The sequence below is a fragment of the Mauremys mutica genome, chromosome 23 (assembly GCF_020497125.1).
Source record: "Mauremys mutica isolate MM-2020 ecotype Southern chromosome 23, ASM2049712v1, whole genome shotgun sequence".
Classification (NCBI taxonomy): domain Eukaryota; kingdom Metazoa; phylum Chordata; order Testudines; family Geoemydidae; genus Mauremys; species Mauremys mutica.
The window spans coordinates 16,733,698-16,755,643 of NC_059094.1; the positions used below are offsets into that span (position 1 = coordinate 16,733,698).

The 21,946-nt window shown below is 44.0% G+C and overlaps 1 protein-coding gene across 1 annotated transcript in view; it reads right to left on the reverse strand.

The window, feature by feature from the left end:
• CSMD2 (CUB and Sushi multiple domains 2) overlaps positions 1 to 21,946 on the reverse strand; it is a 542,149-nt gene that overhangs the window by 253,618 nt on the left and 266,585 nt on the right. Inside the window, exons 8-10 of the mRNA XM_044997694.1 lie at positions 14,820 to 14,897; positions 5,457 to 5,544; positions 4,121 to 4,245 (exon numbers count right to left, since the gene is read on the reverse strand). Coding sequence (XP_044853629.1) covers positions 4,121 to 4,245; positions 5,457 to 5,544; positions 14,820 to 14,897 — 291 coding nt within the window. The remainder of the gene's footprint in view (positions 1 to 4,120; positions 4,246 to 5,456; positions 5,545 to 14,819; positions 14,898 to 21,946) is intronic.

Consider the following 21,946-nt stretch of genomic DNA (forward strand, 5'->3'; position numbering starts at 1 on the left):
AATCATGAAGTTAAGACTCTGATCCAAATCCTAACTTCCCCAGCGTGTGGATATTTTCCAGTCTCATCCGTTAGGGTATGTGTACACTGGAGCAGGAGGTGTAGACATACCTGCCCTAGCTCTCATTAAGCGAGCATGCTAAAAAGGGTAGCGTAGCTGGGGCTGCATGGGTGATGGAATGGGCTAACCACACCCTTCCAGAGCAGCTACACTGCTGTTTTTAGTGTGCTAGCTTAATCAGAGCTAGTGGGGGTATGTCTCCTCAAGCTGGAATTTACGCCTCTAGCTCCAGTGTAGACAGGCTCAAGTCACATCAGAATTGCCAAACTGGATCTGAACAATGGTCTATCGAGCTCAATATTCTGTTTCCAATTGTGTCTAGTACCAGATACGATCTCTGAGACGTAGACCTAGTCTACACCTAGAAGTTTTGTCAATAGAACTATTTCAGTTAGTGGGGTGACTTTTTCAAAATTTAGTTTTATACCAACAAAAGCCTTAATGAGGACTCAGTTCTAATGGTTTAAAAGTGCTTATACCGATATCACTTACTCCCCTTCTGATGCAGAATTTAACTATACTGGTGTAAGTACTTGTAGATGGATATAACTGTGCTCACACTTGTGTGTGTGTGTGTGTGTGTGTGTACTATTTTAATTATACCAGTATAACTAAAGTGGTATAATTTACATGTGTAGGAAGGCCCAGAGTAATGAAAAATTATGGCATAACCTGCCCATAAGGAAGATTTTCCCCCCAACAATAGGCAGTTAGTGGCTAGCTTATGTCCTGAAACCATGAGGGTTTATATATCCCTTATAAATATTTCATCTAATGTAACTATGGATGTTTTATTGTTCATATAACTACTTAATTCTTTTTAAAATGCTGCTAAACTCTTGGCTCTAATGTTATGCTCTAGCAGGGAGTTCCATGGGTTAACTATCCCAAGTGTAAAAGAAGCAGACATTACCCACTGCAATAACATTGGATGAACTCAACCAACCACATTCTATGAGTCAGCTGACATTACTTAGTGCGAAAGGAGGACAATTCTGTAGCCTCTGAGTATTAAACAGCCTTCAAAGATACTACAGCACGGTCCATTACTTTTGAAATGGCAAGTGTAAAGGGCAGTGTGCAGAGAGCTATCAGTTATGGAAGGAAAGAGCCTCAGGTACAGAAGCTGGTGGTTCAGACAAAATACCGGACATTCTTGTTGGGATGAAAGTCAAGTCAAGTCATCATTTATTAACTGTTCTGAAGCTACTAAAGACAGCACATAGACAAGCCATTCTCATGTCCTTCCAGGCATAGCAATAATTTAAGATCTACACTATCAGGTTGACTTTACTTGAAATCGTTCTCTATAATAATATATGGAGATGTACCTATCTCATAGAACTGGAAGGGACCCTGAAAGGTCATTGAGTCCAGCCCCCTGCCTTCACTAGCAGGACCAAGTACTGATTTTGCCCCAGATCCCTAAGTGGCCCCCTCAAGAACTGAGCTTACAACCCTGGGTTTAGCAGGCCAATGTTCAAACCACTGAGCTATCCCTCCTATATTAATTAACAAACATGTAATATCTGCAGCCATGTTAATGGTACTGCAACAAATCTGTGTCCATCTACAGCTTCACAGCTGTAAACATGCTGCAGATTCAGAACATATTCAGGAACAGTGGGGATAGAACTTAGATCCTCTTGCTCCAAAAGTCCAAGGCCCTCCTTCTTGAGCTAAAGGAGACTAACCTTTACTGTCTCTAAATGTTTATAACACACTCAACGTGGTGGTATCTCAGTACATACAGCAGTAAAGGGCCTATGAAACACAGTTGAGCCATTCCCATTCTCACCAGTGAATGGCAGCGGTACACATGCACGCTAGCAAGTTTGTTGAAATTATAGCTGGTTAAAAATTGTTGACAAAAATAGCTATTTTTCCAACTGAACATGTTTTGCTTCTTTGAAAATGTTCTGGTATGGCAACAAAAATGTCTCGATTTTCAAAATCCAAAACCAAGCAGAATTCTTTTCTGGTTTCAGTTTTTAATTGAAAAAAAAAAGTTTTGGGGTGTTTTTTGTTTTGTTTAGTCTGTTTTTGTTTTTTTTAAAGATATTTTTCATGGAAAATCCTTTCCATGTTCCAGCCAGCTCTGAGTGCAGTATTGATATATCGCTGTCACACCAGAGACAGGCATGTGATTTCTGCATGGTTGTCACCTGCTCCCAATGACATATATATACGTAAAAGGATGTCTGTGTGGAGGGGGAAAAGGTAACTTTATCCAGTCACGACTAAGCATCTAGCAGGGAAATGGGCCAGGGTGTGTACACATCACTGCCCCACAAAGCGCAACAGTGAGCGCATAAGGCAAAAGCCGCTTACAATGCTGACCTCAAAGGCCTAATCCTGCTAAGCGCTGAGCAAGCTCAGCTCCTACCACTGTCAGTGGGACTCGCTCAGCACTTCTTAGGAGACCCTTCACGACTGGGCTATGTGGGGCTGTCATTTACCCCCTCTTCCCCCCCACACCAGACTTTCCCCATAGAGTGGGTTCATCCTATCCTAAACTGTATTAGCTACTGACTTTGGGGCCTGATTCTCCACTGCCCAGCATCTCCTGCTGCCGTTCGCACCCGTGCAAAGGGAGTGCAAAACACAACTGTTTGATTTGCTGGTGGGATGTCCCCACTTTGCACTAGTATAAATGGCAGCCCAGGCTCAATGCAATGGCAAACCAAACCCTGGGCTTGTATGTCTTTCAGCGATGAGGAGGGGACCTATTTAGACAATGCCATTTCCTAGTCATCTCTCTGCAACAGGCTCCCACGAAAGGAGAGGTGGGGGGAATTCTGTGTCTTCAATGAGACCTTGCGGAAATAGCCTGCGGGAGGAAGCAAGATCAGTGACCTTCCCCCACGGTGCACACTTATGCACTGATGGTTCTTTTCTGCTAGAGACCTAACAAGATGTCTTTATCATCATCATCATCATCACTGAACCTGATAACTTAGAGGGAAACCATTCTAAGGATACAACCTCCCCTAGAGAAAACCACGTGCACCAGAGGGAAGCAATTAGAGTGACCCCGGTACCATGGAGGTAGCACAAACTGCTCAGTTAATGGCCAGCCTCAGCAGCGCTAGGGGTGCTATCCTGAAAGCAACATCCACCAGGGGACTGTGCACAGCTTCCATCTTTTTGATTTTTGTTTTTACTTGCTGTTTATAGTGACCCCCTGGGACGGTGTAACCAATTTCTGTGACCAAACTGGGTTTTCCACCATTGGGTTGAGTGGATGGCATTGGCCTCTCTCCTCAACAACAATACTTTTCTCTCCCCTAATGCCTCGCAACCAAAGATCTCACCGCACTTGACAAGTTTGAAAGAATTAAGCCTAACAGCCACTCCATGAGCTAGACAGGCACTACGACCCCCACTTGGCAGGAAGGCAGCTGTCAGAGGTGCCAGAACAGGGGAGCAGGGGGCCATGGGCCCTTCACTTTTAAAAGTGGGAGGGTTATGCCCTCCCAGGTTTTACCTGGCGCAAGGGGAGCGACAGAGGGAGGAGGAGTGAGTGGGGGCGGGGGGGTGAGCTCCTGGATGGAAGAGGCAGCACATGGGTAGGGCCTTTGGGGAAGGGGCTGTGCAGGGGGCGGGGCCATGGTTTGGGTGCCCAAGGTCCCCCATCAGTTTTAGGGAGTTTTCACTGTCCCTGGCATCTGCCAACTTGCTCTGGAGCTAGACAGTAGAACCAGGAGTTCTGGCACCCACTCCAGGGCCCTCTCTGCTTGGCAACAGGGTGAACGAGCAGTGAGCCAAAAAAGGAGAGAGTGAAGAGACTGGAAGACCCCACAGACAAGAGTTGCATCGGCTTTGCCAAAAGACACATGACAAAGGGCACGGCTCCTTTGGGCCCTAGCAACGTGAGAGCATCCCTTTAAAGGCCATTGCCAACAGCACTCCTGAGAGTGGATAAAGAATTCCGATGTAAGGAAAGGAGAAAGTGGAAAGACCAAGGCCTTATCAAACACCAACATAAGGATAGAATGGAGGGCTAAGAGACCGGATTCATCAATCACCATAGCTAGGTTAACTCCTAAGCCTCCCTCACCTCTGCATGCCGGCCTCTGGTCACTCCAGGCAGCGATCATGTCACTCAGTTTCTTACAGGTGATGCTTTTGGAGCCCTGTAAATCATAGCCTTCATTACAGGCGAACTGGATGCTGGATCCTAACCTAGTAGACAGAACCAAAGGGAGCTAATTAGCATTGGAGAAACTAACAAAGCAACAGTTTTGTCGTCTTTGACTCCTCAGTGATTCGCCATAATGTGAATAACAATAGTTCTCTGGCTTCCAGGGCATAGGATGGGATGAACAAAGGTCAGTCTCTTTTCTCATGCATTTGCTCGTGTTGGGAGTTCATTTCCTAAGGCACTTATAGTCTAATAGGAGGCCAGCACTTTCAACATGACTTCAGGAGACATTTGCTCAATGCAGAAGCATAGGTTCGTTACAGGCTCAGCATTTTTATAAATGACAAAATAAATAAGAAAAAAATCATCTAGTACTGGAAACACTTGTTAATTCCACCGTTTTAGTTCCAGAGACTCAGCTGAGGTAAACCAGTGCAGCCCAATTCACAAAAATGGAGTGATGATGATTTACACTAGCTGAGGAACGGCACAAAGTATTTAAGGACTCTGTTTGCAGCCCCTTTCCTTCCCTCGCTCAGAAATCCATTTTGTGGATTTCAGGGAGATTTGATGGTTTCAGGTTAGACATTTTTAGTGAACAGAATAGCAATCGACAGAGAAATAAGATTAACTATTGATCTGTCATTGCTAACAGCTGGCTGATTTATTCCTGCACACTGCACATGAAGGCCAGCTACTAAAGTAGGACAAAGGCATTGTTTTAACCGTTAGACGAGAACAATTATCCAACAGTATATATGCTTATTGACAAAGGGTCGACACAGTGCTCTGGGAAGCCGTCTCAGAAGCCTCTATGGACAGAGCCCTGTGGTGACTCATGCTAATGTAAAACAGGGCCTTTTGTTTGTTTGTTTAAAACATTTCTTGCTGCACATAACTAAAAGAAAAAAAGGAATTACAAAGAATCCTGATTGCAAAATCTTGTTACAAGGCTGATTTTGACAAGAGAAAACATTCTTGAGGAGGGGAATTCGTTATAATCTCTGATTGTCATATTATCACATATACACTCTCTCTCTCTCTCTCTCTCTCTCTCACACACACACACACACACACACACACACACACACAATTTTTCTATGTCACTTATCATTGCAAGATTTTCAGACACAAACCATTTATAGGTGTACAGTGAGTCGCTAAAGAAAGCGTATGTAACACACAGAGCCCATATGGTAGTTATGAACAGTAGCTTTGTTGCATGCAGAAGAAACACATACAAGGTTCTTACCTAAAATCGTTGCCTATTCTTTTGCCTCTCTCTGGAATCCCAGGGTCTGGACACATATTATGTCCCTGGGACACACCAACCTGAGTTACTACAAAGCAAAAACAGCACATACAGAGATAGAATAGCACAGGGAAACATCATCTTATATCGACTGTATTGGGGTAGGTGGATGTGAAGAGAAATGGGTAATTGCTAGTTGGAAAGCATTAGCTTTTCGTTTTGTTTTAATTTGGAAACAAGTGTAGCTGAAGTCATTTCAGCTCAATTTATGCACCATGTTTTTCTGCTCAGTGCCAGTGAGCAACATGGCTTTCCCTTCGTTACACTACAGACGCACCATTGTAAAAGAAGTCTTGCATTTTGCAAAATTATACCAATTAAAGAGAATGTTTCCAAAGACCGCTGTTAAAAAGGCCACCTGCAGCATGACAACGCGTGTCCCTAGCGCCCATCAAACTCCCATCTGACTGGTGCTGGTGAAAGAAAACAACTCAATAAAAGGTGGATGTGAGATACAAACTGCCCAAAATAAAAGCCAGTCTAAAGTTTTAAAGCAAGTCATTAAGTTTGAATATGAAAACTTTTATGGAGCAACCTGATATAGCTGCTTATAAACAAGAGATTTATAAAGAGGCATCAGCACTGAATAAACACATCTGTACGTTTGACTCCCTTTCCCATTTCCTCCCGCGACTCTGTCAAATGGCACAAACAAGCGTAGACTCAGAGAATGGATAAAACACGGATGGTTCCCAATGAGGATGAAATGAGCTCCGGCAATATGTTGATTTCAATTTTACATTTTGAGAACCACCAACAACTTTTTTTTCATGCATACTAATATCAGAAAAGGGACAGTCTTGTCATGGAGTGGCTGAAATCTATGTGATTCAATTTTCTCACGCCGCAGAGGAAAAGACGCAGGGAAAAATGTGACATTTCTCAGCAATGATGCTGAAGCGATGAAGCATGAAACATAAATGAGCATGCTTCCATCCTGCCTCGGCCTAGCTCACTAAATGAAAGGAAGCCAAACCATCCCCTCAGTTACACGCCAGGATTTATTACAGTGGCCCTCAGAGCACTCGAGATTGGAGGGCAATAGGATGAAAAGCATGCCTTTCACACGGCACGAGTGTACCCGCAGAGTTAGTGCCACGGGACACCGCGCACGCTGCAAAAGGTGTGTGTGTGAGGGGGGCGGACGCTAAAGGCAAGAAAGCTCCATTTAGCAATTTTTCACTGTACAGTTAAACCCCGCTTCGTCGTTAGGTACTGCGCTTGCCAAGTGAGAGAGACACCACTGCTCTCAGACGGATGGAAGGAGCCATCTGCTCCCAGGGGTTCAAAGCTTCAATCCCAATGCCTTACAAGAAGCTACGGCTGACACATGCTGGAAGTCTTAATATTGTTAGAGGAAATACAGGTTCCCCTTTGGTTCCAGTGTTACAAGAGCGTGACTTTGCAGGGTGGAGGTCCTCAGCTGCATGCCAAGGCAGACACAACATCTCTCTTTCTAAAGGATTTTCTACACAGCTCATCCCCATAGTATCTGAATGCCATGCTTTCACTGAGAGGCATGAAGAACAAGGCCCTTCTCTTCCCTCTCCTTAATCCTGACATCTTACACTCCTCGCCACTGCTGCTCTACCAGGATTTAAAAAATGTATAGAACAGATACTTCACCTACTGCCTCAGCCACGATCCTTTCACTAAACTGCCCCCTTCACCCCAACACGGCATCTGCCTGCCTATCTTCAGGACCCAGATGGTTGCTAGGATCTTAATACAGGGCTGCATCACCCAACTCCTCTGAAATGCTGCAGGAGCTAAGCAACCACAAGGGGAGATGTGGTGTCCTGCCATCTCCAAGTGCCATGTTTCACCGGGAAGATGCGGCTTTAGGAGAAATGTCTCTTAGAAGCATCTTTCCAACCTTGTGGGTACCAGGGCATCCTCAGAACTCTCTGATTAATTCGTACACACAGGCTCAGGGATGCCAGAGCAGCCAGGGAAACAAGCAAAAGAAATAGCAGCAATACAGTGGTCCACGCTTTAGTTCCTGTTCACTATGTTTTATAACAACAAAATTTGCTGCCACTTTTTATATATCCTGGGGACTCTGAATGTGTGGAGATGTTGGGAGGGAACTCCTCCTTAGAGAAGAAGATCACGCCATATGGATTTGCAATACAGCGGTAGATTAGACAGGAATCACCTGATAATGTAGGCAGCCATTAAAAAAAAACACCACCTGATTCCTGAATGGGCACCTCCATTAGTTAACAGAGCTGCCAGATACCCAGTGGTTTTTCCTTTGCAGAGATTTGTGAAAATATTTCCTTTGGTTATGAGATGTGAGAATTTGTACCACCAATCTTCCACTCCCCCTCTGAACATCATGCTCAAACACACACAGATCCTCAAAGCAAAACACAGATGAAAGCTCCATGTTCTACCTGGATTTCAATGGAAACAAATGTGGTGTAACTTGGATTTGAAACCATAAAGAAGGCCCAGAGTTGCTGGAGAGGTCTGCCAGTTTCAAGAAAGATATCAAGGCAACTGGCCTGAATTTCACAATCTTAAGCAAACCCCAAACTAGGAAAGCACTTTGCATTTTGGTGCAAACATTTTGCTCAGCTCTGATAGTCTGAAACAGGGAACAGAAGCTTTAGATTAGAACACATACGCAACCTGGAAAACCAGCTGAATGACAAAGGTAATTTCTCTGAGACCTGAAGCCAACTGAGGGATGCACTAAAATGCAACCCAGCATAGTGGCTGAGACAGAGGCAATCCAGCCAGACGTGCTCTTTCTGTCTTAATACCATGCAAGTGCTCATGTTATATTGAAAATCAGGCTGCTAAATGTACCATGTGCTGCTAAACGAGATGCATTCCTGGGCTGCTGATCTGCTATGATGCAGCACACCTTGGAAGTGCTTTGTGTGTCCTTGGAAAATCAACTGGAATCAGCAGCAAGGAAAGGTGGATGTGGGGCTCCAGCAATGAAGGGGTTGGATGGCCTCTGCCAAAGCAAACAAACAGAAAGGTCAGGGTAAAATGTCCTCCAGAATCCAGGAACAAGGGAGCATGTTTTAGGAAAGGAGTTACTTTCACTGGAAACATTTCACAAACAGCAAAACCAGTAACAAAATATCTACCTCCCACAAGGATGCTTGAGCAGGACATCAGCTCTTTAAAAATGGAGGAGATACTTGTGGGAATGACATCATCCGTCAGTGTTACCCAGTGGGGTGATGCAAGTGTTGGAAATAACAAATCATTTCTGGGGAAGGAGAGGTCTGTAGGGTGGGTCAATCAAGTCACTTGATTTTCCTTTGGGTTTCTTAACGCTATTCCGCCTCCCTGCACCCACGTGATATGAATTACCCATCTCAAGGCACATTTGCTGGGCCTAACTTTCATGTATGTGCAGAGATGTCACGGCAATGAAAAAGAAATGGTCTAAGGCCGAGGGTGGGGGCATGGGGGGAGACTGAGTATTGACCATATTTGCAGTTTACAAATCATAAGTGTTCAAGGTGATAAACGCTACGATTTCTTCTTTCATTCCTATGCCTTTTCCCAGACCAAAAATGCATTGTCGTGCAGAGATGCACACAGTGTATATGTCACGTGCTTTCCAATACTTGTACTGGGACTGGGTCGGCATTTAAGCACTCGAGTTGTCGAAGCATCTTGCAGAGCAGATTCCAAACAACACAGACAACACGTACCGCCCTACCCCATCATGTTCCTTGGAGCTCTCTAAAAAGACAACAACATTATCCACGTGTCCTCCAAAGTTACTTATCCCAAGTGGATTTCAAATCCATTCCATTGAATTTACTAAGCCCCATACGAGATGGCGGTGCAACTGGAGCCCAGTGGCCCATCAGAATCGACACGAGGAAGTGGGGCACCAAACAGAGTCACCCAAAGGCACCAGAGGAGCAACAGTCAACTATCCATCACCTCTGTGACCACCAGAAATGGTTATTTCCCCATACGCTAGCACGTTATTAATATCCACTTAGTAAACGACAGATAAGCCAGCAGGTAGGGTGATAAAATAGGGAGCAGGGGGAGAGAGAAAAGTCACCCGGATGTCCTGGTAGTTGGGATATTATAAATGTAAGCGTGGGAGTGAGAGAGGAGGAGAGAAGAGGATGCATTGGATGGCTCACCCACTACTCTTGCTTCTGACTAAATGCACAAACCTTCCCTCTTCTGTTATTTATTTTTAACTAAAGAGAAATGCCTTGATTTAACCCTGCACGAGGCTATAATCCATATTTGCCATGCTGACAATTTGTTGGCAGGTCTGCTTTCATTTTACAAGAGGTTTGACTGAGCTGAGCTCCGGGCTCTGGCGTTGTCAATGAATTCTTCAAGGTAACTGGGGAAACAATAAGCCTCAATCTTAATGAACTGCTGACTTTATAAATTACAGATTTGAGAGTTTTCTTCCCCAAAGAGTTGTGGGGGGTTTCTTTTCCCCCTCCTTCCCTCTTCTTCTCCCTTTGCCAACTCTAATTTCTTTCCACCCCCTATTCAGAAGCAGCCAATTGTGATTGCATTGTTTGCCAAAGTAATTTACTCCTTCTACTGAAAGATGAGCTAAAGAGGATGATCCTCAATTTTGTTTTTCTCACGTTAATAAAGGAATTTCGTTGATATCTCTCCGGGGGGCAGCTTTCTACTGAATTTAGGATTGTTTAATATGAGCTACAAGATAAAAGAGAAGTATTTAATAGAGAGGTGCAACCCCCCCCCCAACTCCCGCAAAAGTTTCTAAGTGCAAGGAAAGCAGAGAAGAGATGCAAGCAATCTCTTCTATTTAAAAATAGGATTGCAGTAGCCTTCATGTGTTCTGAAGAGGTAAAAATTAAGCTGGATGATTTCTAAGGTATGACTACACTGAAAAAAAAAGGGAGGGATATTCTTAACTTGGGGTTAATTAACTCGGGTTAAAATAGCAGTGAAGACAAAGCAGCTCAGCTTTTAACTTGGGTTAGCCTGAGTTCAAACCCAGGCTCTTTTAGCCTATGTCCACACTGCAGCTGGGAGTGAGAATCCAAGTCTAGGCAGACAGACTTGTGGCAGCAGGGCTCACGCTAGCCTGCTGAAAATCGCTGTGCAGATGCTGCCATTCAGGCTGGAGTTAGGCTTGAGAGCCTGAGTCCCGCCACCAGCACAAGTTTGTCTCCTAGCTGCTGTGTAGACACACATCTACAGGCTCTGATTTGAGCTGCTAGCCTGCGTTAAAAGCCACGCTGCAGCGGCTTCACTGCTAGTTTAACCCGAGCTAACTAATCCATGTTAAGAATACTTTTTTTCCCAGACCAGAAATACCCTAAGAGGTAAACTCTGCTTCTAGTTACTCCCAAGCAAACCTCTGTCTGGTAATGGAGAAGAATTTACTTCTCAAATATAAAGAGATGATCCCCTGATAGCAAAACAGCAAATGCTTACTGTGGTCCCGATCCAAGAAAGCACTTTGGTGGCACCTAGGTATCTTTAAGTATGTGAGTGGATCCCACTGAAATCAGTGGTTCAGGATCAGGCATGGAACTATTCATATGCTTCAAGCTATGCAGGTGCTAGTAGGTTTGAAGGATCTAGGACACAAGGGTTTGATATTGTGAGGTGCTGGCCACGTCCACCAAGGTTCTGGAAACTTTCAGCTTCATGTCTTTTCTGGCACCCACTGTCTGGATGGTTTCAAACCATGTCTGTTTTGTTGCTAATCTCCAAATGCAGCCTGCAATTTTAGTCTGTGTTTATGTGAAAGGGTGTCTGTGTGCTACACGCCATATCTGGTTACCCCAGAACACGAGGGTCTTCCAAACCCACATGTCACTGCTATCCACTCTCTTTCTAGAACAGATCAAAGTAAATGCATGGATCCAAGCACCTCTTCTGAACACCAGGGATCCAGGAATCCAGCATCACAAATGTTTCCAGCTTCTAACTATTTGTATGGAACTCACTTTGTATTTGTGTAAATGACTGCACAAGGTACAGGATAATGGAGAACCAGACCCCAAAATTGATAGTTAAGCACCTAATTAAGTGAGCTGTTTTTCCACACGTGAGGAACACTCTGCAGCTACCACTGACTTGGCTGGAATCTAGGCTCTACTCAGCGTCTCTGAAATTCTTTTAATTTGGATATAAGCAAGTTGGAAAATGCCCTTACTGCGCACAACTCTTTCCAACAAGATTCAGCAGCAAAAGTTTAGGAATATCCTGGTGAAAGATCAGAGAAACTTACTTCTGTTATTTTTATAGTTAGGCAGCAGAGAAAAGAAAGCTGCTCTAGAAAAGATGCTTTCCATGCTAGTGACATAAGGACAAAATATTCATATTGTACACAATATCCACGCTACTCCACAGCTTCGGGAATGCTGCCGATGTTGAAAAAAGTCTCTCTCTCAATTATTATCGGTGACAGAAAAGCGACTCCTAAAACATAATCCCCGAAGTGAAGGCTCAGCTTTAAGCTACATTTCTTCTGCTTATTCTCCAAAGCAATTTTAAAAAGCATGTTTAAAAGAAAGCTGTCCAATTAATTTTAGGGGAAGTCGGCAATATGCAGCAGATGTAAAATTTCACATTAAAATGTTCCATCATCATTCAATGCAATACAATTTGCACCAGGACTTATAGATCAAATTATTTCCCATTTTTATTTCTAGGCACACAAGAGACATGTTTAAAGATGTGAAATACATTTTGCCTCCAATGGGTCATGTGAAACTTGCAGGCTTTAATCTAGCCGGTTGGAAACTGGCAGCCATCCATGGCTATGGTTCTCTGAAAGATCTGCAGAATATTAAGAACATAGCCATAGTCTACCTTATACCTTGGCAGGGGCTCCTGTAAGGTGGAATTTTTGAAGAGGTGCAACGTACAGCAGAAAATATTACCTGTAGGAAAGGGTTTAGCATTGGCCTTTATACAGACACATTATTAGAAACATCTGAGAAGGAAGCCATGAGAAATGGTAGTGGCAGCGGAAACAAGCTTGGTGGTTCTTTAATCATCCCTCTCAACTGTACTACTGTCTTTACGTTCATTATATATATGAGGGGAAGGTGGGAGAGACATGGTTAGGTACGCAAGGAAAACCGCCATGTAAGGAGATTGTAACGGTTTGGAATCCATTTCCCGAAGGTAAATAACATTTCCTGGTGCCACAGCCTCTTGAGTCAGCATTTTGGAAGTTGAGAATTTGCTAAAACCGAATGCGTGGTAGCAGCAGGCTGTACTAGACTAAGTAAATCTGAGGCTATGAACAAGGCACAGTTGAGAGTGATTTACCCTGAATGGGCTGAATACCCAACGCCCGTGGCAGGCTCCAAGCTAGTAACAGAAAGGAATTTGGGTCATAGTTTCTCACACATATATTTTTAGATCAACTGCTTGAAAGCTCATCTGCCTCCCACAGCTTCAGGGGGTAACTGTGCCCTGTGCAAAATTGGCACCATGTAAGGTGCTGGACTGACAGCCCTGGTGACGAGTCACGTATCCACCGGATGGGGACAGTCTGAGCCGAGCCAGCATAACTCTCTATTTCCCCACTTATTTCTCAGCGCTTCTGCTGAGATGGCCACCTCGAGGGCCAATGGCGGGGGTGGCCTTGTATCATGGAAACCAGAGTCAGAACCAACCGTCACCGGATTGCTGAGCAGCCAACCACAACATTCAATTCTTAGCCCGTGCCTGGATGCATCGTTATTTTGCTACTCTAGGTTTTCTGAATCACCGTAATGATCAATGACAACTGGTGGAGTTAGGGAGTGGAAGAAACCCAACGCTCCTGACCATGTTAAATGGGGGAAGCCCTGCATCCTTCCTTTAAGAAAACAAATTATTTGTCTGGAACACCTCCACGTGAGCAAATTAGGATTTCAATCCAGGCCAAGACTTTTTCTTTAGATAAGGACCCCCACCACCTTTTAGGTGTCCAAAACAAAATGTATCCCCAACCCCACCCCACCCCCCCTCAATGCCCACCTCTCTAAGAGTTCCAGTGTCCAAAGCAACACCAAAGTGAATGGTACCTTCCAACGTACGTTAGCCATCAATGCATAGACTGGAATGTTGATGGTAGCTTCTTGGATCAGGCAAACTCCTCTTGGCTAGAATCTTTCATAGGGCCAGAAGTATCTTGGGCATGTGGATTTTCCATCCCAATAAAATCCCACTTGTTTTTTCTAACCATGCCCAACTAGCCAATTTCTCATCCTCCCAGAGTAACCAGAGGGCATCAACATACCTGTGTTAAAGCTAGAACTGAGCCAAGGAGTAGAACTTCATTTCAGATAGACGCTCAGTGACATTTTATATTCTTTTTCATTGTGTCCATTTCTCTTAACTGAATGTTCCCTGCTGGAATTACTGATACAATATATCAAAATGGTACATCTTGGATGGGCATCATGTATTATGCAATGGATGAGCAACTACCGGTATTTTTTCTCACACACGATTATTTCAGTCCAAAAGGGCTAAACTTTGTCAAGATCCAAATTTATCCAAAATTCAGCTCAACTCTGACTCAAACCTTTCCTATTTAATCTCACAAAAGGTAGAGGGAGACCCTTTAAGAACACAGTCATCTGTCTAAACACATAAGCCTAAAGAAGTTCTGAATGTCCCTTCTGATTTACAAAGTTGTAATGTCCAAATGGGTTCACTTACTGGAGCAGGAAAACATCCTGGGGACAAAATGACATTCTCGGCAACTCTCTAATAGATTTCACCCACTATATACATTTTACATAAGAAACTGACAGAGATTTGGGATGCAGTTGAAGTTTGCATTTCAATGACTAGCCCTTTCATAGCAAAGTGGTATGATTTTTCTGCAGGGAGGTATGATTAAGTCAAATAACATGCAAAGAGAGCAAAGATGCTATAACTGCCGCAGTTATTGTTACTTCTTCACTAAACTTTCTGTCTATAGTTTCCTCATTGCAGCTCTGACTCCTCTTACTTTTACACTAGATAAATGCATTTGTTTTCAAATTCATTTGCATTTGGATACTCATAAGACTAAAAGAAAACACAAAAGTAAGGAACCCCTACCCGGTGTTTAACAACAGATATATGTATCCAGTATATATACATATACACACATGCGCCAGCTCCCCTGCAGTCCCAGTTTAAGGAGTTAGTACATGGTTGTGAATAGAGCACTGGAAGGAGGTGATGTGGTAATGCCAGGGGGAAGGAGGAGGGATACACATTAAACCTTTTAAGAGTGACAAAATTTTAGAGATTATTGTCATGTGAAATGTTCAGGGAGAATCTTGTAAAGAGTGCGTATCTAGGAGCAGCGAAACTTACACACTGATGTCTTCTGATTATTGTCCTTGCTGGGCATCAGCTTCACTCCTCTGGATTTCAGTTCAATTTGCTTCTTGACTGGAAAGAGATTTTAATCAAAACAAAACAAACAAAAACACGAGGTTTAGCTAGATTTTAAGGATTATTGATTTGATTCAGAGACTTCGAAGCAGCAAATTTTTTAGGCATCCCCTGCTAAACACAGTGTTGCACAATGAGGCCCTGATCCTGGGTAAAACTAAACAAAATAATAAAATGTCCCCAGGTCCCAGAATTCACAATAACCTGAGCATGATTATTTATATCAACTTTCATAGCAAAAAGTTTTATGTGGCCTATTTATTATTCCCCTGCTTAATTGGCCAATCTGGAAGCAAAATCAATAACTTATGACTTAGATGACTAACAGACACAGTATGAACAACCAACAGTGAATATTCCATGTGCCAGTAAATGGGTGCGTAGGGATCCAAAGGAACAAAGCGGATCCATTTTAAGCTCTCTAGTAGAGCAGCTCTAAGTTGAAAGGAGAGAAGTCTCCTGTCAACTTAATTAATCCACCCCCAGCTATGTCGGTGGGAGAACTTCTCCTGCGCAAATAGCACTGTCTCCACTGGCGCTCAGATCAGTGTAACTATTGTCGCTCAGCGGGGTGGCTTTTTCACTAGCAGCAGTGCCATGTTTGGAGGCTAGGAGAGCAGACTTTAGTGGGGTTTTGTTTCTACTATGGGAAAAGAGTAATCTTGCCTCTGAAAACAAAGGGCCCATAGTCATTTTACACGATTCTTTCCAGTGTAGTTTTATTTTCAACTGTTCAGCCGGTTTATATTTCATTTCAAGTGGTTCCCCCTGTGTACTTTATTGTTTCATGCTTTCATCTCAACATCAGCACATTTCTAAGACAACATTGTCAAGAAAAATTACCACTAAAACTGTCGGGGATTTTAATCAACTTTTGTGTGCATGTGTGTTAAAACAAAATCTGTTAATAGCATCTGTGTGCAAGAACTTCAGGCAGGGAGATGTCAAAGACCTTTTCTTGAAGCTTACCCTAAGTAACACATTCTCTGCTCTACATGTTTTTTGGCACCTTTTCAATTTATCATGTGGCTCTAGCATTTTGAGGGTTTTCCCCCTTATCTTTAAATAAAGCAGTCAAAATGTCAAGCTGAGATCAGGTCCATAGTCATAAATATATACGTATGTGGGCTTACGCAACTCGTCTTTCCTACAAGCATTAATGGCTTTCATCTTTTGGGTAGGGCAAATTAATGAATTGTATGCTGATTGGAGAGGAAAACCTGAGACACACAAGTCTTGTTTAAACATAAACCAGTTGCAGATATGCTAAAGAATATGCCTGTCTCAGAATGCCTTAACTGGCACTACTCCTCTAGGGTCATATAGCATAATGACCCCTGGCTATAGACAATCCAGTGCCTCCTGAATCATTAGTTAACAGCAAACCTGCTGCACACCGAAATGCTAACTTTGGCTGCAAAAGCCCACTCTGTTTTGGGAAGCCAAGGAGCTATTTCTAGCTCAGCGAATCGGTAACTTTCCAAAATTTCCTCAACTTTGGAAAAATCAGTGTCAAAGTTCATGTTTTGTTTGCTCTTTGACCACTTTGTAAATTTTACAACATTGGAGAAACTTGGGAAAGAAACAGAAGAAAAAGGGGAAGGAGGATGGTGGGAGAGGGGAAAAAAAGTGACAGGAACCCCCGATGCCCCCCCCCATAAATAAAAACCAACCTCATTTGATTGCAATCAGTGTCAAAAAGGAAAGAATGAGAAATATGAAAACTGGAAACCTTGAGTTGTTGTGGTTTTCAAAAACTGAAACTAAATGAAAATTTCCAGCTAGCAAGGAGAACATAAAAAGCATGAGGTGATCTGACACATTCCAGGCACTAGAGGGCAGTGGTATACAGATACACTGTTAAAGGCACAGGGCAAATTTAGTTCTGATGGAAGGAAATGATTGAAATCCTGTTGCATTTGCTCTGGGTTTTTCCCATAAAACCTTTTCATATAGAAGCAGGTCAAAAGGGTTCTATCACTAGTCTCAGAGAACCATGATGGTGCGGGAGGGAAGAATCTCTTTGGAAACTATACTTGGAGTGAACAGTATGTGTGAAGCCTGCAAAGCGTCGAGTGGACACCTTCACAAATGGCTAGGAAGCAAGCTTAGCAATTCGAAAGCATTTGTTACTTACAGTAGCCAGTAACCCACTCATGAGGTTCCTCTTTATAGATCCAGATTTACCATCATTCCACAAAAATTGGAGGTAATTCCTATCAGCGTAAAGTATTTACAACAGAAATGCAGATCCATGTAACTGGATACTATTTATACCGAAGGAATTAATCCTGTATCATCTCAAGATTCCTGAAAAAGTTGTTTTCTTGTGTCCCATGTGACGGGCCTTTGCCCCACACTGAATCCCATGTCAGAACCTTGACTGGCTAAGGAGTATGCAAATACTGGTACCTTAGATCCAATCTTGAAAATCATCTCATGGATGGAATATACCTCTCTATAATATATGACATTGGGCTGCAAAGATTACCTGTGCCCTCTGTATAGATGCACCCTGTACACTAGTCAGCAGTCCTTTCCATAATGCTTTAAACCAGGTCAGGATTTAGGGGAACCCTTTGGGGTGGCACTGTGCTGTATTGAGCTAGAGAACCAGAGAAAAAGGCAGGCTCTGTCTGCAACCTGCAGCCTCAATGAAGAATCTCTTTCATATACATTACAACGGAGTTCCTTTCCCATCTCTACTGCAGCAGAAATTCCTACACAAGTCTGTAGCATCACAACAGAACTGGCGCTCTCAGCTCGAATGCTGACACCGCAGTGCAGTAACGAAGGGCTGACGCATGGCTAGAAGTGCTGTAATTTGGCCGAAATGTTGAAATCGAGGTTCCATTCTACCTGCCCCAGCTGACTCTGCAGGCAGAAGTTAATGATCTTCTGGCACTTACCAGGCAACTAATAGACAACCCCATAGTCCTGGGCAACTTTCCCTCTCTGTCAATAAAATATAGTCAAGTCCAAATGTCTAAAGTGCCATTTGAGCCATTGCAGGATGCATAATAGCTCCTGACTTTACGAGATCTAACTCACTGCTTTGTAAAATGCTTTGGGGCACCTTAAATATGAAAGGAGCTATACAAAACCAAATTCTACTCTACTCCCTGCATGGCTTCATAGCCCATCTTATTGTGTGGGTGTGTAGCAAGGCGTGCAGACTCACCCCAGCTCCGGAGCGCCCTCTGCAGGCCAGTGATCCGCCTGTCCTCTGGCCCCCGTGTCCCTCCCCGGCAGTACCCCACCAATCTGGGTCTCCCCTCCCTGGGGAACCCCCAACCCACTATCCCCACTTCACCTCAGTTTTGGCTACTACCCAGTCTCCATCTAGCCCCCGTTCACTGGGGCAGACTGCAGTATCAGCCACTCATCATAGGCGAAGGGGTTTGGACTGGCTGCCTTTGCCTACCCCTGGGCTGCCTTCTGCAACCCCCAGTACCTATTGTGCCTTGTGCTAGGCCGCAGCCTGGGGCTTTCCAGGCTGGAGCTCCCCAGCTCCTCTGCCTTTCCCCAGCCCTGCTCCACTCAGGTACCCTGTCTCTAGCTCCCTGCAGCCAGGCCCTTCTCCCTCTACAGGCAGAGGGAGACTGATCCTTCTGGATTCCCAGGCCGCCTTATAAGGCCCTGCTGCGCAGTCTGGGGCATGGCCCCAGCTGCAGCCACTTCCCCCAATCAGCCAGGGTTTTACCTTGCCCAGTCCCCAGTCCTCTGCAGGGCTTTTCCAACCCCTCCAGGGCTGGAGCGGGTGCTCACCCGGCTACAGGGTGACATTTGAGGATTTTTTTTTTGGTAGCTCTGAAAAATGCACACAGATAAAAATGAATCTTTTGCCTGTCATATGTTCACAGGGAATTGATCAATTGATCAAACACATCTTTTTCTGTCCTGGCTTTGAAAATAAATTTCTAATTTTATAGGGGCATTTAATGCTTTCCATCCAGCACTGCACACTTGATTGACATCAGTCAGGCAAACAGCCTTTGTGGCTGCCTCTGCTGGGATATTCTGTCGTTAGCTCCTTTTGACCCAAGCAGCTCGTCAAAGTTCAGGGCCTTGCGGGTGTTCCAGATGGCAACAGAAACGGATAATGGAGTCTTTTGATGCCGTCTTGTTTATTTACAAGAAAATGTACAAAGTCCTGTTTCTCTGAACACAGTAGGAATCAAACCACAGGAGACAGTTTATTTGTTCACTGTTCCAAGCCTGCCTTTCCAGCCAACGCTTTGTACCCAGAGAGACTTTTCTCTTAGCTTTATTTTAGGGCCAGGTTGTGCTTCCACCCTGTGGCTGCTTGGCTTGCTTTTCTCTCTCTGCTTCTGTCTCTTTTGATCCCTGTGTATCTCTCTGCTTCTGCTGCCTCCGTCCCACCACACACAGAAAGACACAGACAAAAACAACGCCCTGTGGAGCTTCCTGCCCACAAAGTCCAAATTACTGGGCAAGTTCACAGAACCCCTTTGTCTGAGGCGGGACTGCTTAGCTTTCTCTCACAGCTAGCGTACCCGAGGGATGGAGGTCACAACAGTTTAGACAAGTTTAACCCAACCCACCTAACGCTTTACAAAGGATTGACAGTGCTTTGATGGCAGAACATTACTGACGTGCTGACCAGCTGCCGCGCCCAATGGCTTCAAAGAAGCACTGCACACACAGAACTACAACTGAAGTCAGTGGGTGCTGTAGGTGGTCAGCAAATCAGGTCCTCGGCTGTCTCGAGTTGGGCATTTAGTTAGACCCCGATTCAGGAAAGCAATTAAGTTATGCGTAAGTCCTACTGAAGCTCATGGAACATCAGCTATAAGCTTAACTTTAAGAGCGTGCTTAGTGCTTTGGGGCCTTAAAAACAGAGCCACCCCAAATCACTGTGCGCTGTTGAAAATTTTGGCCTAAATGACTCACCCAAAATCACAAAGTGCGTCACAAAGTGGGCAGAACCACGTCGCTCTTACAGAGGCCTGGTCTCGTGTTCTAACTAGTAAGCCAGAGTCTCTCTCCCATGATTTCAGTGCCCTATATTATACTAATTGCATTCGGCCTCTAGGAATAATAGCTGGAGAGAGATTCCTAGATGTTTTCCAGTTAATTCTTTATTTTGCTCATTACATGGAAAAAAAATAATGAAAGTCAAGCTTCACAGGAGACTTTGGCAACATCTTAAGGGGTAACCAGTAATAAAGGCGTCAATTTAAAAGAGCACAATTCAAAAGATACATTTTCTCTCTCTCTCTCTTTTTTTTTTAAATGACTAGGATAACTTAAAAGCAAGACCACCACCCCCTTCCCCCAAAATACAAAATCAGATTGTGGAACGCCCAGTGTTCTTCCAGATTCAGATGCAGGACAGTACCTCAAAGAATCATGTCAAGATAATTGGCCAAACAAAACTTGTACTGTTTTCTGGAGGGTTTTGCTGTACATAAACAACTGATAGATCTGACAGAATATTCAATTTCTTGTCAAATTGAAGTGTGACATTACAAAGCGGTTGTGGCGAGCAGACAATCTGGTGTATTAAAAGCGGTTTCATGTTGCCTTTTGAATAGGAATTTCTCATGGGGAAAACTTTTAATAAAAGAAAGAGTGTTTAAGCAGAAATCTGTTCCTTGTGTCGGTACTATCCCCGATTCCCCTTGCTGTGGGAGCTATTGAAGAGGAATTGGAGATTGTTTCCTTCTTTCCCTTCCGTTGATTCTTCCGGCTGACAAGTCCAATCCTGCATTTGCTCTATTACGATGTGTTGCTTAAAAGGTGGGAGGAATCTTGGGGAGGTGTGTATGTGGTGGTGGGGGGGGATGCTAAGGGATTTGATTTGATCTGATAACTCCCTGAACCATTTTGTGGGCCTGCACAAACTAACTTGTGTTTTAGGATTGTTGTTTCACTTGTAATTTAAACTCATTTCCCCCTCTCCTCACCTTGACTTATTTTTTAACCAAAAAGCAAACAAAAACTAACAAATACCAACATTAAATAAATAATTAAATAAATACATCACAGCTCTTCCAGCTACAGGGGAGGTTCCTTTGCCTTGGGGACAAAACCATCCACCGCCTCCCTTTAGAACTCAACAATCCCAAATCAATGCCAGACCATGATCTGCACGCAGACAGAGGTGGCTTGCAAGAAACCTTAAGCGCGAGTGATTGTAGGAATCCCTGTGAGCAGGGATGACTCACTCCCTCTGTCCCACAGATGGCAAGCCACTGCCGCTCCACGCTGCCCCTTGACTACTGTCCCGAGGAGCAGGGCTGGTGTACTACGGCTGCAATCTGCACTATTCAGATGGCTGGAGCAGATTATTTGCTGGTTTGGGCACTCATTGGCTAAATTGGAAATTGTGCACGCAGCGCAGAGTATGCAGACATGCTTTCCACCTGCATGCATTTCTGCCTGCAATTCACCAATCCGCAAGAGAAATGAATCTGTATAAGCTCCATCCTCAAACATTAAAGGTTTTGGAATCCCAGATGAAATCAGTATGTAAAATTTCCTATCACAACAAACAGCCAAATTCAAACCTGTATCTTTTCTGTAGGGTTGAGGATTCAAAAGCTGAATTCAAAGATTGTAGCTATCATTTATAGCTAAGCTGGGTATGTGCATATCTGTTTATCAGAGCTGCTGAGCATCCAAAATCCCCATTACAAGCAGTTAGGATTCTGACATTTCAGCACCTCAAAGTCGGGTTTGTAGTGGGCCTAACACTGACAGGAAGGATTTTGTGAGTTTACGGCACTAGAGTGGAACTGAGAAGCTCAGGGTTCAATTCCTGACCCCACCATGAACCTCAAGTGTGACCTTGGGCAAGACATCTCTTTGTGCCTCAGTTTCCCTCCTTAATATGGGGACAATAATCCTTCCTTTCTCCCACCCCTTCTTTTATCTCTTTAAGACTGTAACTTCTTTGGAGCAGGGAGTGGCTCTCGCTATGTGTTTGTACAGCTCCTACCACAGTGGAGCTCTGTCCTCCAATGGGGACTCGAAAAGCTAGTGCAAAATGATTCTCCTGTAGGATTAAATGGTTCCTATTA